We start from the raw sequence: 16,055 nt of genomic DNA, 5'->3' as shown, positions 1-16,055 counted from the left end.
ATTGCACCAAACTATACATGTGCTACAGCAATCAGCCGAGTCAGATTATTGCAATGTGCTTCCATGTCTCAGTGTTGAGGTTTGCAGCTGCATTTGCTCATCGCGTTACAAAATTCGAAATATGGTTTATTTGCTTGCTCACGGTGTGGCAATATCATGGATGCCGTCGATCGCGGCCGATCAGACACCGAGAGATGCGCTGCAGTCAGAAGCGTCTTTTGCTCCCACTGCACAATATCTCAGGGCATGGCGCGAATACGTGGAAGAGATCGACAGATTTGTGGGAGGCGCTGTCGCTGGTGATCACTTGGCAAACAATTTGCTTCATGATTTGCGTCGTCGAAGGCAAGAAGGCGATCCGCTTTACTGGTATCTTCCAATTTCTCTATTGCCGCGTCTTGGACCTGAAGTCTTCTTTTCAGTTCTTCTCATTGGGTATTTATTCACGGAGACAGAATACTCGCAGCTCGACAAGGTTCAACGGACTAAGGTAACGCCTACTGCTCAATGATTACATGATTGACGAGCAATTCGCGCAACAACGACATCTACATACAGCGACCTCATCTTGATGAGAACAGCCTGATCGTTGTTGCTATCGTCGCATACTTCACACGACTAATGCCCAAAATGCATGGAAGCTTTGCTGATATAAGTATTGCCTGATTGCCCGCGTCTTGTGAATCAGCTCTATTTCGTCTGGCCTTACTTGTGGAAGGGCTGCAGCGCGCCTCGCGAGATATTCCAATACGTTGATCTGCTTTGAGAGCACTGTATTGTCGTTCCTCAGGCGCTCTAGCTTGACCTCAACCTCTTCCTGCATCTTTCGCAGCTGCTGAGCTAGCGAAATCGGTGGATACGGGATCGACATAGGACGTCACCTCGAGATAGGCGTCGATGGTGGTGGGGTGGTGGTAGTTATCGATGTCGCTGCTGCCGAAGCGGGCCTTGCTCGTGTAGCCACGGGCATTATGGGCTCCTTGCCTTTTACCTCTCAAGCATCTTTACGTACGTGAAGGAGTGCCAAGACAGCAAGTACTTGAGCTCGCGCCTTGCCATCTGATCAGTGAGGCTCGCAACCGGATGTGAGGTCGCAGCTGACCTGCAGCCTTTTACAATGCATAATGCCGAAAGTAGTGGCACCTTCTCGGGTATGGCAGAGCAGATTCTGATGATGATATTTCGCTTAGCTCAGTTGACGCTAAGGTTATGTTGAATAAATGTCTAGTATCATGTGTAGCACTGTAGCTGGCTGGTGCGCAATCGAAGCTGTCAAGTTGCAAAACAACCAAAATTCGGCTCCGGCACCTCGATATATATACACCTGTAGATGTACAACACACGGTCTTGACAATGTTTTCACTCTCTTGCTGGCTGGACCGGCTCAATGAGACACATACACAGACGTGGCTCATTCTCTTCGTCACTACGCTCTTTCTAGTTCTCGCAGCCGCCGCTATTGAATGTATCGCTCAAAAAGCAGCTGGCTTCTCCTCTTTCCCTCAATCCGTCCATCGCTCTTTCTTGCAGTACATTCGCTCTTTCAGAGAGCCTGCTCTTCAATCTCAAGACCGCCTAGTTGCGTATTATTGCGATGGCTGGTCATCTACAGGCCGAACTATTAGTCAACGCACTATACGGCTATCTGGCCAAGATCGCGCCATCAACGAGCTGTGCATCTCATCATTGCTCTTTGAAATCAAGCAAACGTCGGCAATTGTCTTGCTGCATGGCTATGGCAGCGGTCTAGCGTGTTTTGCTGCGAGTTTCGACATGTTGTCAACACCAGACGTGATGCAGCAGCATGGACCACTGTATGCGCTCGATTGGCTCGGTATGGGTCTTTCTAGTCGACCAATAGTCAAAATATCTGACGGAACTCCTACTGAACAAAGAATCGCTGCAGAAGCTAAATTCCTCGATGCACTAGAAGAGTGGCGTGTATTGAAAGGGCTTAGCCAACTTGTCTTGGTGGCTCATTCTTTTGGTGCGTACCTCGCCGTTCGCTATGCACAGCGGTTTCCGAATTACATCAAGCAGCTGATTCTCATCAGTCCTGTTGGGATGAATGAGAATCCCTATCAAGACGCACGCGCCTGTCTACTTGGCGACGCTGCCTTGCTAACGGCAAAACCGGCGAATCCCTTACCGTGGTTCATTCAACATCTTTGGGATACAGGCTATACGCCCTTTGACTTTCTTCGCTGGGCGGGGCCATTTGGACCGAAACTCATGTCTGCCTGGTCCCACACACTCGTTGTGCCGAGCTCAACCTCCCACAACTCAAAAGACTGCGCAAAACACCGCATTCATGACTATGCGTTCCGCGTCTTTTCACTACCGGCGTCCACTGAACGTCTGCTTTCTTATATACTAGCGCCTGGTGCACATGCTCGGGAAGCATTAATGGGGCAATTGCCAATGCATGTACCCATTTTACTAATCTATGGCAAGCGTGATTGGATGTCTGTGGATGCCGGATTTGATGCACTGAGAGTGTGTAATTTGGCAGGCGGGCAAGTCAAGATGCATGTCATTGAAAATGCGGGACATCATGCGTATAATGAGGCATTGGAAGAGTTTGGGTCTGTTGTTGTAGCTGCTTTGCTTGAGTAGAGACTATTAGAGAGAGTCATCGAGATCCCATCTGAAGAATGTGCCATCTATCGACGTCTCTCGAGCTCGAAGCTCGAGCTTGAGGTCAGGTCTACATCTTATTGTTAGCGAGCTATGCAATCTCGCGTCCGAACGAGCTGCAAAGCATTCGTAGAATCAGCTGCATGTCCCTGCACCATCCAATCTCCTGCAATCGATCAATTCTTAAAAAACACAAACCAAGCGCGCTATGCAGAGATTGTCTCGAAAGAAGCCTCTGACCTCAAACTACCTCTTCGCTTTGAGTCGGATGGGCAAAAGCTCAACTTTTATGCCATTTTGCATCTACTCAATTTTTGCTCGGGTTATCGTCTCATGCTGAAGGAGGCGACTGGATCAGGCGCCTTTGAAGGTATTATCCGACTGTTGACTGGGTTCCATCTATCCCACGGGACGCTTGATGCTGCATGGATGTGTCAAGTGGATGCAGCAACGATTGGTGAACTTATGCATATCAATATGACGATTGAAAAGCCGCACGCAACAATGGGTGCTGCACTGTCCATGGTTGAAGCAAGCCCAGCATCGCAGATTGCCCATAAGATTGCAGGGGCGCTACAATCGACTGGTCAATTCTTGCAACAAGCTGGTGTCATGACACTCGCAGCATATGTTGAGCAAAGTGCAGCTCAAGTCTCTGATATCGATGGGATGCTTGAAAAATTAGCAGCCGTACCAGCGCTACGAGACGTCTACGACCTTCCCGAGTACACGCCCACCATTACAATCATGAAGAAGGCGCAAATTATGATTTCAGAATTACAACGACAAGGCATGACAATTCCATGGCTTCAACCTGGTGATTTGACAATCTTTGCTGATAATGTCGTGCCGAGCATGATGAAGCATTTTGGGATTCTCAAGCTCGATGAAGCACCGTGCGATGATGTCACGCAGTTGACATTGCATCAAGCGGTCTCATTGCGTGCTGCGTCCATTGTGGCTGCTGAGAGAATTGTCGAGCGTGCAAGGGAGCTAGGGTATGGGTATATTGGTGATGAGGTGGATCTTGACAATTACTTGTGGAAAGTGGCGAAAGTCCCTGAATACAGGAGTTTACCGCGATACAGTTTCGAGGACACAATCATGTTTTAGGAGGGTAGTTGAGGGAGATGAATTTCGCCTACGCTAACAAAAAGAATTGACTAAAGGAACGAATGGTGAGAATTGTGAGTGAGTGCTCTACTCCGCGGTGACAGTTGTACGAATCGTGTACGTTGCCGAGATGAAGCGAGCAGGATCCATGGCTGCAGGTGGCGTCATTGTTGGCGAAACAGATTCTGTCGTTGAGGAAATGTACTGCGTTGTCATCGTGGATGATGAGGATGGCTCGCTGATGGCTTGTTGCACAGGCGCTGCCATGGAAGGCAGGATGGCCATACCTACTGCACTGGGCAGTACAGCTGCTGAGCTTGTTCCAGATGGCGATGCGATTCCGGAGCTGGAGCTGGTCAGCGACGATGCAGGCAATGCACTTGAACTGCTCGATTCGCTTGTCGATGTCCTTGTCGAGGAGGCAAGAGTGCTAGAAGGGAGCATCATCGTGGTGGATGTCGTCGACAAGATTGACGTGGTTGTTTCGCTGAGTGACGCGCTTGAACTGCTGCTGGCCGAAACTGATGTGGATGTTTGGGACAGAGTGCTGGATGTGCTTGAGAGTGAAGCAGATGGACTTTGAGCGAGGCCAAGCACAGAGGCTGTTCCTTGACTGCTGCTGCTGCTGCTGCTGCTGCTGCTGCTGCTGCTTGACAATGGCGATGGCGATGATGGCGACGCAGTAGAAACGGCGAGCGTGCTTGAAACAGATAGTACCGTAGAAGATAATGCAGACGAGACGGACATGGAGCTCAAGAGTGCTGAAATGCCCGGGAATGCAGCAATGCCACTACTTGCCGCGAATGTTGCCACAGTTGCAGTGACGCTGCTGATGCTTGGCGTAATAGATGGCAGTACAGTCGTAGACGGTGTCTGAGCGAAACCTGCAATACCATTCGTGTTGATGACCGTAGAAGAACTGCTGCTGCTTGTCGCATCTTCTGCCGTGACTGTGACGATGACTGTATAGGTTGTTGTTTGAGCTACGCTTGACGTCGGTACAACCGGTAGTCCAGCCATACCAGCAGTACCAGCTTGTACAGATATCGCTGCAGCCTCTGTCTCGTCTGCATAGACAATGACCGTACTTGTTGATGTGACCTCGACAGTTGTGGTAGAGACGGTCAGATCAAGGATGCCTGCGTCAGGGTCTTGCGGCGCCTGCGTCGGGTGCAAGACAAGTACGGGATCTTGTGTCGCTGTGACTACCACTGCGTCTTGATTCGCCGCTTGTCCGCCGCCATTGACAGCGACAATGTTGTAGGGCAGTTGCGTCGCTCCTGTTGAGGCGGATGTTGTGGTGCTTGCACAGGGACAGCTGGTGTAAGCTGTATGCCAGACTGTAACGACTTCTTCCGTCTCTGTCAGAATGGGCACTGCAGCCCGTTTGTGCCAGTCTGACCATTTGGCCTCGATGCGACTTGCTGCTAAGAGAATGGTGATGAAGTGTGCGTAGTGCATCTGCTGCTGTTGCTGTTGCTGCTACTGCTACTGTAGATGATTGATGAGTAGATGGAAGGAGTAGACTGTAGAACAGAAGGAGAGCGAGCGTGAGGCTGCATCTTGGGCATCTCCTCCAGCTTATACCAGTCGCTGCTGCTGGGTGTTGCTGTTTTCCGAATTTTGTGTCCAGCCATTTGCCCCCAAATTTGAGTTCGCCATGGACCGCATCAGCTACTTCACGTCTGCTATCAGGCATGGAAGCATAGAAGCTGAAAGAAGACGCTCTACTCCTTCCCAGCACAGGCTCAAGCAGTAGTTTCACTTGTCTGCATGTATCCGTGACTGTTTACTCGCTTGGTCCCAAGAGAGCAGCCAGATCCATAATCTGCGCAGCTATCAACTCCCTACTATTCATCGCTGAATGGGCATACAAGGCCTGCAAAGCTTCCTAGAATCATACGGTCAAGAGCTGCTTCTGCCAAAAGATGATACACAAGCCTGGCTGGTGATTGACGGCAATGCCCTCGCACACCATCTCTACAAGGAAGCCAATATCCTCGAGGGCCACTACAGAAGCTATGCAAAAGCTATTCTTGCATTCATGGACAAGATCAAATTAGCTGGTGTTGAAGTGTACGTTGAGCAGCACTTTCACGTACCATGCTAATCAGTGTAGGCTGCAAATATGCTTTGACGGAAACCTACCACCCCACAAGACTCCCATTCGTCAAGAACGTGTCAGACGAAGCATGAAGCTCACTGCTCGTAACGTCGGTGCTCTTGACGCTTGGGTCCCGGTTCCTGGCTTTGTGTCTTTCATCTGCCAACAAGTCCTGTCGGATGCCGGGTATCCCGTTACAACTTCCCCCGAAGAGGCAGATCTGACCTGTGCGCGCACTGCAGGTGCGTTCGCAAGGCGCGCAGGGCCATCAAAACAAGTTTTCATCCTCTCACAAGATTCTGACATGCACTTATTTGATCTTGGTCCTGCAGCCGCGTACATGCCACTGAGCACGGTGACCTTTGCAGACGACAAGATATCTGGACATGCCTTCTTTTATGCACAGACGAGTGCGTCTCTGGGTGTAGACTTACTGCAACTCGGAACGATGATGGGAACAGAAGGTTCTGCCAGCAAGCACGCTTCAGCTCGTCTATGTATCAGTAAATTACAAGCTGGTCACCTTCGTCAGCATGTCATACAAGAAGAGATCCTTCGTTCAGCAGCATTATTCGATTGGATCGCTTCTCCAGTGTCATCGACCCTCGATGTCTATGCCCAGAAGAATAAATCAAGTGGCATACTTATGGAACTGCTGAGTACAGGCAATCTCTACCTTCCCCTTCTCCTGGAAAACGTCAAGCGCGAGTCCATCTGGCGGTGTTCACGGGAGATTCGAGCACAGGCCTATCATCACATCCAAGACTTACTGCCTCCCCGGGTGCATCAGAACGAACGAGGTGTGACTGAATGGTTGAGAGTAGGCAGTGATCTTGTCAGCGAGTTCGTGGCCGCAACAGCAACCCCGACCATCGATATACCTGAAGCGGGCCTGTCCGATGAAGCGATGTTTGTGATGGCCGTGCAGCTACTTGAAGTAGATTGCAAAACGCAAGGAAAGCCGATGCAGCCGTACGAGCGCGATGCCCTCATCATTATGTTTCTCGGTACCTTCGAGAATACCACCGTCGAAGTCGACCTGAATCTCATTCACTTGACAGCGCGCTATGCTTCTCTTGTGTTTAGTCTCATTCTACTACATGAATGCAAAGGAACGACACGCAGACCGCTCCTACACAAGTTGTATGATCTCGGCACTTTTCTCGTTGCTCATCGGTTCCTATCACAAGGCACGACCCTTGCGCAACTTGCACCGGGTAAAGAAACGGAAATTGAAAGATTACGACAACAACTAGCATAATAAGTACCTATACAATCCATTAATCATATCGCTCCGGATGCTCAAAATATGAATCTGCAACGCCATACGTCGTTCGTCTGTGTCTGAGTGCGCGTGACGAACCTAAATTGGCAGGACGTGCAGAAGGTCCTTGACCAATTTGACTGACTTCTTCATAGGACGGTAATGATTCTTCCCCCTGTTGACCGTCTGCGCTCACAATACGCTTGACTTGTGGGCGAATAGGCAACGCAGGCGGTGGTCCTTCACCCTCAGCGACAACCGCATCGCCCCGTTCTTGTGGTGGTGGCGCACTCACGCCACTCAAGACTTCAATGGGTGAGATGAGCTGAATGGTCGCTTTACTCGGTCCATGCTGAACCGTAATGTTGAATTCAAACTCATACGTTCGTGAAATATTGCATGTGACAAACGTCGGTGCACAATCCGTCGCCACAATGAGTGGTGTGGGGAGTCTAGCCATGTGTACGTGACACGCTGGTACTGTGGGTCCTGAAGCGCGCTTGAAAGGGATATTGAGGTCTGTTGCATACACGGGGAGTCGGCCACCCAATGTACGTTTTAGGTTTTGCGCCTTGATGCGCGTTGTGGCGAGGAAGTAGACGGAGATGTGCGTGATGCGTAAATCAGACAAGTCATTAAAATTCGTCTCGATGTAACCGAGAAGTTCGATATTGGCTGGCACGCCAGGGACGACGGTAGGAGGATTGGGTTGTCGAATTTCAATGGCAATCGTATCAGACATGCGTTTCTTGGGTTCTTGAAATGCACCGAGCAAGCCGCGTGGTCGTTTCGCATCATCGAGGATACTGAGTGTATGTTGACGCTTTACAAAGAAAGCCGTACTGGCGCCTTCATCTGCACGCGGCCTGTCGATGGGTAGGAACAAGAAGGGCGCATAGGAGCGATAGTTGAGGGACAGTTTTGAGGGACGTTGTACCACGGCCTTGACAAAATACCGTACCCAGACATCTTCCGAGCCTGCAAGAGACGGTGGTAGGATCTGCTGGACATGCTGATAGGAATCCACTTGTTGGTCATAACTCGACATGGGCGATTGTCCATTCAGCAAGGCACCGAGCGCATTTTGTCCCTGAGAGCGAGATGCTTGTTTGCAATCATTATTGATGGGTATTTGAAAGCTGAATGGCCAGCTGTGCTTGCCCTCTTGCAGTGTAAAAGACGACGCCGAGGACGTCTGTTTGAGCTGTGGATCGGGAAACACCGAGTCTGTAAGGTAGAGCACTTTATGGATCTCTTGGACTGGTGCACGGGCTCTTGACTTGCCGTGATGCGGCTGAGTATAGCACACAGACTTGGCGATTCCTTCGAGCTTGATGACGATAGCACTGACGCTGAGGGAAGAAGCGAGATTGAGGTGGATGCGGCCTTCGATGAGGTCGAGATTTGTGAAGAAGGAAGCTGTTGTCTCGCTCTTCTTGAGCTCAACACTCAGCGACATGGCCCTTCCTCCAGAGCGCGCCTTAGCTGATGCTGAAGCTCCTGCTCGATGACTTGGTCTCGGTCGTCGGCGTCGTTTCTGTGTCGGCAACTCAGAAACAATCAACACGACCAGCTACAACTTCCGTCGACTGGTCTCTGCTCTGTTCTAGCTACTCACGGCATGCGATGAGCAGCGGCTCCGATCAGTATGGCGACCTTCTCATTTTCGAAGAAAGTCTGCGCAAGGAATACGCAAGGCTTCTCGTCCTCAAGCGCAAATATACGCGTACGCACCAAGCTTCTATCTCTTGTGCTGGATGCTAATAGACAAGTCTTCTTTGCTCTGTTGATTGCTTGGAATGCCTTCTTCTTCCATGGGACGTGGGTCAATCCGTCAGACTACAGCTACGTCTTATTCCTCTACCGCATCTGTCTTCTAGCAGGTCTCGTCACACTGGTTCTATTCTATGCAAGCGGCCTGTATAACAGCACACTCCTCCAACCACGCAAATTCATCCCACAGGCGAATCGTGGGCTGCGGCCATTCAATGTGAAGCTTGTACCGACGCAGACAGGTTGGCTATCCTTTTTACGGAAGGAAAAGATGCCTGGGGAAGCGCACGTCAAGTTGGTTGTTTCAGCGCGTGCTGGTGGTGAGCCGCAGGTGAGGGAAGGGTTTGAGGAGTATCGACAAGCGTATTGGCTTGCTATGGAGGAGAAGAAGAGGACTGGTAGGGTCAGTACTGTTTCAACGAAAGCAGCAGGTGGGAGTAGTAGCAGTACGTCCAAGAGTCATGGAAGCAGGCAACGCGCGAGTGCTACACGAGAGGTCCTGGTAGGCAGTGACTGCTCAAGGACATGAGACGGCATGTGATGAGGCCCACTGATGGTCTAAGGTCTAATGCCTCTGTCTCGATTGAATATGTCGCTCGATAAAAGACAGCATCAGCCTGGTACTCAGCATGGATACAAAGGCTTTGTATAGTAAGGAAAAGGAAAGAAAGAAAAGCAGCGTCTATTGCCAAAGCGCCAAGCAAACATCATCAACAAGCATACACTGCGTCGTCTTGTCACCTGTAATGACCATCACGATCGCGACCATCCTCATCACTCTCCCCATCCTCATGCCGTCTCCTGCGATTCGGTCGTTCAAGTTCCTGCGCGGTATAGCTGTGTGTCATAACCGACTTGCGTGCCTGCAACAGCGTCTCAAATTCTTGTAACTGATACCGTTCATGCTCACTCAGCGTCACTGAGAGTCGTTTATTCTTGACCATGGAGTACGCCGTTGCCGAGTCAATGCCAAGGGTTTCCATCAAGTACGCACATACCACCACTGCCCCTTTTGCATTACCCGTTTCATCATAAAACAGCAATCGCTCACCCCTCCCGAGACAGCCTTGGATGAATGGCGTGATGCGCGGTAATACTGAAAGGAGTGATCCTTCCACAATATCGATATACTCATAGCGAAACTGCTCTGGATAGCGTTCCTTGAAGATCTTGCGCGTTTGTTCTGTCCTGATGGCAACGAGCGTCGTGATGCGATGTTCAGCAAGCGTCTCACATGCCCGTGAAGAAGCGAGGGGTCCGAGGAAGACACCTGGTTGGATTTCTTGAAAGATGCGACGATCGGTGTAGTCCCATTTCAAGTCCTTGTGCAGACCGAAGGCAAGCTCGGGGATGTGTGGGAATGCAGGTGGACTGCAGTAGTCGTCGAAGATGCGGTGGCCTGTGCCGTCCATGCCTGTGCGCTTCTGTGCTATATTGCGGCGTTGTGCATCCTGGCGGGTTGTTGGCTGTCAAATTTGACCACAAAGACATCACCAGGAAAGATGGAACAAGGATTAACAATATATAAACACAGAGATACGAGATGTCCTCTTCAAGGCTGGCCAGAACGGCGCGTACTGCGCGTCGTCTGCTGCGGTGGCCGCCCTTCATTGCGCGAAGCAGCTGGAGGCAGGGTAATCTGCCCTGTCGCAACACCTTCAAGCAATGCATCATGACTATCACCCAGCAATGCAGCATCGTTGCCAAGCAAGTCGCCCACGATGGAATGGATGTCGATATTGCCGAGGTCGACATCGCCATTTGCGTCTGCTGTAGCTGCCTGTGCTTGCGATTGTGCCTGTGTCTGTGCGTGCGTCTCTTGAGCAGCTTCAGCAGTAGCCGTTTGCGTCTGCTGCTCTGATGCACCTTCGTGTGAGCCTTCTTGCTGCTCTTCAGACTGCTGCGCTGAAGCTGCATCGTTCTTTTCAGCAGCCGGCTTGTCACTCAACATATTCTTGAGCACATCCGGATCATTCGTCAGCTTCTGCAACAACGCATTCAGCTCGCTCGAATGCGTCGCATCACCATTCTGCATGTTTTGAGCGGTGAAGCTCGTGAGCGTTGCCATGATGGCATTACTCAGCTCTTCTTGATCCAAATCAGCGATATCCGTGCCATCAATCAGCGGCAAGCCATCCGGTCCTTTTCCTTCCTTTTCTTGTCGCTTGTGCTTGCGTTTATTGAACTCCTCCTCAATCCACATCTCCTTCATGCGTGAATTTTCCTTACCATACAGCTTATGTGCGCGTTTATGCACACGGCATCGCAAGTCATTATCCTTATTGCGATCCTCATTCGCCTCTCGCCAACGCTTCTTGCGCTCACGATTCTCCGTACGGATCTTTTTGTGTTGCGGATCGAGCGCTTCCTTGTCAAGCTCCATGGCATCGGAACTCTTGCGAGAGCGAGACGCCGAGACTTCACGGATGGGGAGGGTGGGTTTTGGCGACCCATCGGTGTTTTCTAGCTGCTGGTGCTGTCGTTGTTGCCGTTGCGACTGTCTCTCTGCCTTCTTCGAGTGCGTTAGCGAGGTTTGAAGTTTGTTATTTGGACATACATCAAGAGATTCTTGCAACGTCTCGTGTAATTCAAGTTGAGCAGCATCCTGTCCCTCAGCTTGGCTGGGATTATTATCCTGCTGCTGCTGCTGGTGCTGCTCGGCGTGCTGAGTGTTGTGGTTGCCGTTGTTTGCCTGTGCAGCGACATCGCGCAACAAGGTAGCGAGCAAGTCTTGATCCATGGCAGTCTACTAGAAGCAAGAAAAAGCGCGTCAGCTGGTGAAGCACTTGTAGAGAGCGTTATACAGGCCTCCTATAGGGTGAGGACTGCGTCTGGGTGTGGTTGTGACTGTCTATGGAGGCGCAGAGACGTGACTGTTGGAGTGACTGTCGTTGCTGGGGTTAGGCTAGAGCGTGAGACAAGTTCAACCTATACTGAGTATACTTGGTCTTGTGAGACTTCTCTTCTGTTCTCTTCTCTTCTCTTACGTTGACCTTGGTTTCAGTAGATGCCGTGTGTCTGTGTCATGGCAGGCTGCATATCATAGCCAAGCCTATAGCAACAGACTTGGACAAAGATACCTTGTCAGGGGCAATCACGTGCTCGTAGTCAGGCCACCAGCAGCGACAAAAACATAAAACTCAACCATTAGACCTCTGTCTTCTCCTTCAGCGATGTTCATTTCTAGTCGTACTGCCATCCTCTTGGCCGTACTCGCTTCTATATTCTATGTACTCGACGGCTACCTGCACACGCAGTACGTCTTTGACCCGAAAAAACTGCAAGAACTCTCTCGCAAAGCCATTGCAATGCATGGCAACAATACCGCACCGCTGCTCAAGCAACTCACGCGAGACTTGAAAGAAGAGTATGGTGATGCTATCAGTGAATGGAGTGAGAAGGATTGGTTCTTCAATAACGCCGGTGGTGCCATGGGAAGCATGGTCATTCTGCATGCCAGTATCACAGAGTACCTCATCTTCTTTGGCACTGCTTTGCAAACAGAAGGCCATTCAGGCATTCATACGGCAGACGACTACTTTACTATATTGGTCGGTCAGCAACTTGCTGCGAAACCACATGATCTCGAAGCACATGTGTATAACCCGGGTGATCAGAACTTCATGCGTCGAGGAGAAGCAACGCAGTATGCAATGCCGACCAAGTGTTTCGCCCTGGAGCTAGCACAAGGTTGGATTCCAGCCATGCTCCCATTCGGTAAATTCATCTGCTTTGCTTGGCAGTACTAACAGTTAGGCTTTGCAGACACATTTACCAGTACCCTGGACTTCCCGAACCTCTGGAAGACTTGCAAGTTGACGGCCCTGCACATGGGTCGACAAGCATTGCGCGGAAAGTTTTAGACATACACAACGTACATATAACATATAGCAAGTCTACGATATGACAGCAGCAGGTGAATCGCTGACTTGCTCTGCTTTGTCCACAACACGCTTCGCCTCCAACAACGTCGCAATTTTACTCTGCAGCAAATCAAAGCGTCGTACTGTCTTCTCAGTAGGCATGGTCAAGACATTACTCATACCCAATTCTTGCATCACCGTCAAGACTTTTGTAGCAACGGTTTGCTTGAGTGCCACTGTCTTTTGTGAACGTAAAAATGCGCCGCTCGATAACTTCTCATGCCAAGTGACGCCGTGCTCGCGTTGTTCACGCGGAGAGAGTTTGCGGTAGCGTTGTTTTGCCGAAGCACTTGCTGGCTCGAGTTGCTTCTTCTTGGTCTTTTGCTTGTCTGCTGTGAGCATACCTTGTGCAAGAGCAGCAAGACCCTGTGACGACATGTGTTGAGCAATGGACCCAGTGGATTGTGGTGTCTCGAGAGTCCTCAAGAGTTCCTGTTTCTGCAACGCCAGCTGTTTTTCTGCTGCTTCCAAGCGCCGAGACTCGATAATCAGCTTATTCTCCTCTTCGACCTCATCTGGTGTACGCTTGAAGAGTTCCTCGAGGTACTTTTTACGTGCTTCTTCACGCGCCAGGTCGTAGTGCAAGCCATCGGTACTTTGACCGCGGGAAGCATACAATGCCGTACAAATACTGTAGTAGCGATCTTTGAGTTGTTCTTGCGAACGCTGCTTGAAGTCGGAGGGCCAGCGATCATGGACCACAACAAAGCGACAATCCCACTGCTTGCACAAATCCATCAAAACATCCGTCTCCTCTCGTGTCCAATCTGGCCGTTCCAAGAAAGTCGCATACTCTTCACTGCTATACTGCGCAACATCGGGATGTTTATTGAAGACCTCGAAATGGTAGTGCTCTGCAGGCGTCTCCAAATCAGTGACGGGCCCACGTATCCAATGTCGCAGCACCAAATCATCTTGACGCGCACCATTTTTGAAAGGCGCACGCACCCAACTCACTGCTTTTTGTTTGAAGCGCGGCTTTTCCTTGAAGGGCTGTCCACTGTGCTGTGCGACGGTTGGTGGTAGGTTATCCCCGAGGAGATTGTAGAGTTCCCTGCTGACGCCTTTTGCGGGTCCATTTGGTTTTTGCTTCTTTTGTGGTGGACCAGCAGCGAGAGAGGAGGAGGGTATGCCCAGGACATCTCTGACATCGGAGGCCATGCTGAGGGTCAAGTACTGGTAGTCAACAGTAAGTCAAGTAGTCACTGCAGTAGTCAGTCAGTCGCTGCCTAACCCTGTGTCGGCTTTGATAAAGATCTCGAGAGCACGACGGCGACCAAGGACTGCTACCAGTACTCCTGCTGCTCCTCTCCCAGCGTCTGCATCTACTCAGAAAGGACTCAAGAACAAAGCATGCCGCCCTCTGTAGGAAACGACATGACCAGCGTCACAGAAGCAACCATCAAGCGCCCAACCACCACCAGCAACCCGTACGGCAGCAAGGCCTCCGACTTCCTCTCCAACGTCGGCAACTTCAAGATTATCGAATCCACCTTGCGAGAGGGAGAGCAATTCGCCAATGCCTTCTTTGATACGGCCAAGAAGATTGAAATTGCCAAGGCGCTGGATGATTTCGGTGTGGACTACATCGAAGTCACCTCCCCCGCAGCCTCGGAACAGTCCAGGCTTGATCTCATGGCCATTTGCAAGCTAGGCCTCAAGGCCAAGGTCCTCACCCATATCCGTTGCAACATGGACGATGCTCGTCTTGCCGTGACGACCGGTGTCGATGGCGTGGATGTCGTGATTGGTACTTCCTCCTTCTTGCGCGAGTTCTCCCATGGCAAGGATATGACTTATATCACAAAGGCCGCCAAGGAAGTTATTGAATTCGTCAAGTCACACAACATTGAAATCCGATTCTCCTCAGAAGACTCCTTCCGCTCTGACTTGGTGGATTTGCTGAGCATTTACCAGGCAGTCGACAAGATTGGTGTCAATCGAGTCGGTGTTGCTGATACCGTTGGTTGCGCCAACCCAAGACAAGTGTACGACTTGCTCCGTACGCTGCGTGGTGTTGTTTCTTGTGATATCGAAACACACTTCCACGACGATACCGGGTGTGCGATTGCCAATGCCTACTGTGCCCTTGAAGCAGGTGCTACACACGTCGATACCTCTGTTCTTGGTATTGGCGAGCGGAATGGTATCACGCCGCTTGGTGGCTTTTTGGCACGTATGTACGTTGCTGACAAGGAGTATGTGATGGGCAAGTACAAGCTCAACAAGTTGCGTGAACTTGAAAACCTCGTTGCCGAAGCAGTCGATATCAATATCCCCTTCAACAACCCAGTCACCGGTTACTGCGCATTCACACACAAAGCCGGTATTCACGCCAAGGCCATCCTGGCAAATCCCTCAACGTATGAGATTCTCAACCCAACTGATTTCGGTATGACGCGTTACGTGCATATTGGATCAAGATTGACTGGTTGGAATGCCGTCAAGTCACGCGCTGAACAGCTCAACCTCGATTTGACGGTTGAGCAAGTCAAGGTGCTGACGATGCACATTAAGAAGATGGCGGATGTCAAGACACTTGCAGCGGATGATGTCGATGTCTTGCTGCGTGAATTCCACTCTGCTATTGATAGGATCGATGGCGAAGCACTCAGGGAACATCTTGAACAGGCTGCCGTCGAGGCTGGTATGCAGATTGGTGTGACCAAGCAGGCGATTGAGGCTGCGCAAGAGGCACCGGCTACAAAGAAGGCCAAGCTTGCGAATGGCAATGGCGTGTCTGCTTAAGCGCACATCCACTACACACCAAAAAAAAAACAAGGCAAGTATCTGTATGTGATTTTTAGCGCAAAGACGGGGGTTCCTCATCTACTTCTTGCTCGTAGCTTAGCTTCTGTTCTTCATTGACTTCTCTCTGAGACTATGAGTAGTAGAGTTCCAGACTCATGCCATTGTGAATTTCATAGTCGGCCAGTGTGATATGGTCCTTGAAAGTCGTGTACCACTTTTTGAGGATGATTCTGTCTCTGTGCTGTTAGCAAGGCATCTGCAAAGGTACAGTAGAGGAAGACATACGCTGCAGTACCAGTTTGAGCGGCAATCAGCTTCTTCAAGTCGCCCATCGTGTCATCCTCATTGCATTTGACTCTATCTTGTCAGCCAAGTACCAGCGAAAGATGCGCGACGTACCTGACCTTCTTCCCGAGTCTGTCATTGACGATGACTTCGAGCATAAGCCTGTGGTCCTTGGTTGTCGTTGCTGCTGCTCCACTCAAATTTA

At 50.5% G+C, this 16,055-nt stretch overlaps 12 protein-coding genes across 12 annotated transcripts; 6 read left to right on the top strand and 6 right to left on the bottom strand.

Annotated features, from left to right (window-relative positions):
• Window positions 1-121: 121 nt before the first annotated feature.
• BCR37DRAFT_389570 (uncharacterized protein) lies at window positions 122-511 on the top strand (the record flags this gene model as incomplete). Its single annotated transcript, XM_040870746.1, has 1 exon — window positions 122-511. One exon carries the CDS (start codon window positions 122-124, stop codon window positions 509-511), a length of 390 nt encoding a protein of 129 aa, XP_040722389.1.
• A 1,151-nt stretch (window positions 512-1,662) lies between these two features.
• On the top strand, window positions 1,663-3,776 carry BCR37DRAFT_330962 (Alpha/Beta hydrolase protein; the record flags this gene model as incomplete). Its single annotated transcript, XM_040867000.1, has 2 exons — window positions 1,663-2,595; window positions 3,759-3,776. Coding segments are annotated over 2 exons (951 nt in total), but the record flags the coding sequence as incomplete, so codon positions are not given.
• On the bottom strand, window positions 3,757-5,356 carry BCR37DRAFT_383813 (uncharacterized protein). The gene has a single exon (XM_040870117.1). It carries the CDS (start codon window positions 5,209-5,211, stop codon window positions 3,838-3,840), a length of 1,374 nt encoding a protein of 457 aa, XP_040722387.1. The 5' UTR covers window positions 5,212-5,356; the 3' UTR covers window positions 3,757-3,837.
• Window positions 5,357-5,614: 258 nt separating this feature from the next.
• Window positions 5,615-6,795, top strand: BCR37DRAFT_389567 (uncharacterized protein; the record flags this gene model as incomplete). The annotated part of the gene is given in 3 exon segments (XM_040870745.1): window positions 5,615-5,826; window positions 5,870-6,763; window positions 6,783-6,795. 3 exon segments carry the CDS (start codon window positions 5,615-5,617, stop codon window positions 6,793-6,795), a joined length of 1,119 nt encoding a protein of 372 aa, XP_040722386.1.
• A 109-nt stretch (window positions 6,796-6,904) lies between these two features.
• On the bottom strand, window positions 6,905-8,944 carry BCR37DRAFT_383811 (uncharacterized protein). The gene has a single exon (XM_040870116.1). The coding sequence runs from the start codon at window positions 8,575-8,577 to the stop codon at window positions 7,135-7,137; it is 1,443 nt and encodes a 480-aa protein (XP_040722385.1). The 5' UTR covers window positions 8,578-8,944; the 3' UTR covers window positions 6,905-7,134.
• BCR37DRAFT_383809 (Spo7-like protein-domain-containing protein) lies at window positions 8,668-9,572 on the top strand. Its single transcript, XM_040870115.1, has 2 exons — window positions 8,668-8,844; window positions 8,891-9,572. The coding sequence occupies exons 1-2, from the start codon at window positions 8,745-8,747 to the stop codon at window positions 9,418-9,420; spliced, it is 630 nt and encodes a 209-aa protein (XP_040722384.1). The 5' UTR covers window positions 8,668-8,744; the 3' UTR covers window positions 9,421-9,572.
• A 203-nt stretch (window positions 9,573-9,775) lies between these two features.
• On the bottom strand, window positions 9,776-10,210 carry BCR37DRAFT_340483 (protein-tyrosine phosphatase-like protein; the record flags this gene model as incomplete). Its single annotated transcript, XM_040867364.1, has 1 exon — window positions 9,776-10,210. A coding segment is annotated over one exon (435 nt), but the record flags the coding sequence as incomplete, so codon positions are not given.
• A 797-nt stretch (window positions 10,211-11,007) lies between these two features.
• Window positions 11,008-11,274, bottom strand: BCR37DRAFT_351899 (uncharacterized protein; the record flags this gene model as incomplete). Its single annotated transcript, XM_040868091.1, has 1 exon — window positions 11,008-11,274. A coding segment is annotated over one exon (267 nt), but the record flags the coding sequence as incomplete, so codon positions are not given.
• A 790-nt stretch (window positions 11,275-12,064) lies between these two features.
• On the top strand, window positions 12,065-12,754 carry BCR37DRAFT_403721 (C-8 sterol isomerase Erg2; the record flags this gene model as incomplete). The annotated part of the gene is made up of 2 exons (XM_040872024.1): window positions 12,065-12,608; window positions 12,648-12,754. 2 exons carry the CDS (start codon window positions 12,065-12,067, stop codon window positions 12,752-12,754), a joined length of 651 nt encoding a protein of 216 aa, XP_040722381.1.
• BCR37DRAFT_170069 (uncharacterized protein) lies at window positions 12,714-14,071 on the bottom strand. Its single transcript, XM_040866259.1, has 2 exons — window positions 12,937-14,071; window positions 12,714-12,897 (listed from the first exon to the last, which is right to left on the bottom strand). Exons 1-2 carry the CDS (start codon window positions 13,973-13,975, stop codon window positions 12,788-12,790), a joined length of 1,149 nt encoding a protein of 382 aa, XP_040722380.1. The 5' UTR covers window positions 13,976-14,071; the 3' UTR covers window positions 12,714-12,787.
• A 28-nt stretch (window positions 14,072-14,099) lies between these two features.
• Window positions 14,100-16,011, top strand: BCR37DRAFT_383803 (homocitrate synthase mitochondrial precursor). The gene is made up of 3 exons (XM_040870114.1): window positions 14,100-15,801; window positions 15,851-15,922; window positions 15,965-16,011. Exon 1 carries the CDS (start codon window positions 14,168-14,170, stop codon window positions 15,560-15,562), a length of 1,395 nt encoding a protein of 464 aa, XP_040722378.1. The 5' UTR covers window positions 14,100-14,167; the 3' UTR covers window positions 15,563-15,801; window positions 15,851-15,922; window positions 15,965-16,011.
• BCR37DRAFT_351936 (ubiquitin-like protein 5-like protein) lies at window positions 15,696-16,008 on the bottom strand (the record flags this gene model as incomplete). The annotated part of the gene is made up of 3 exons (XM_040868094.1): window positions 15,696-15,801; window positions 15,851-15,922; window positions 15,965-16,008. The coding sequence occupies 3 exons, from the start codon at window positions 16,006-16,008 to the stop codon at window positions 15,696-15,698; spliced, it is 222 nt and encodes a 73-aa protein (XP_040722379.1).
• Window positions 16,012-16,055: the final 44 nt, after the last annotated feature.

This window comes from Protomyces lactucae-debilis, assembly GCF_002105105.1.
Source record: "Protomyces lactucae-debilis strain 12-1054 chromosome Unknown BCR37scaffold_25, whole genome shotgun sequence".
Classification (NCBI taxonomy): Eukaryota; Fungi; Ascomycota; class Taphrinomycetes; order Taphrinales; family Protomycetaceae; genus Protomyces; species Protomyces lactucae-debilis.
The sequence above is the reverse complement of the archived record's forward strand: the minus strand, read 5'-3'. Positions and strand labels throughout refer to the sequence as shown.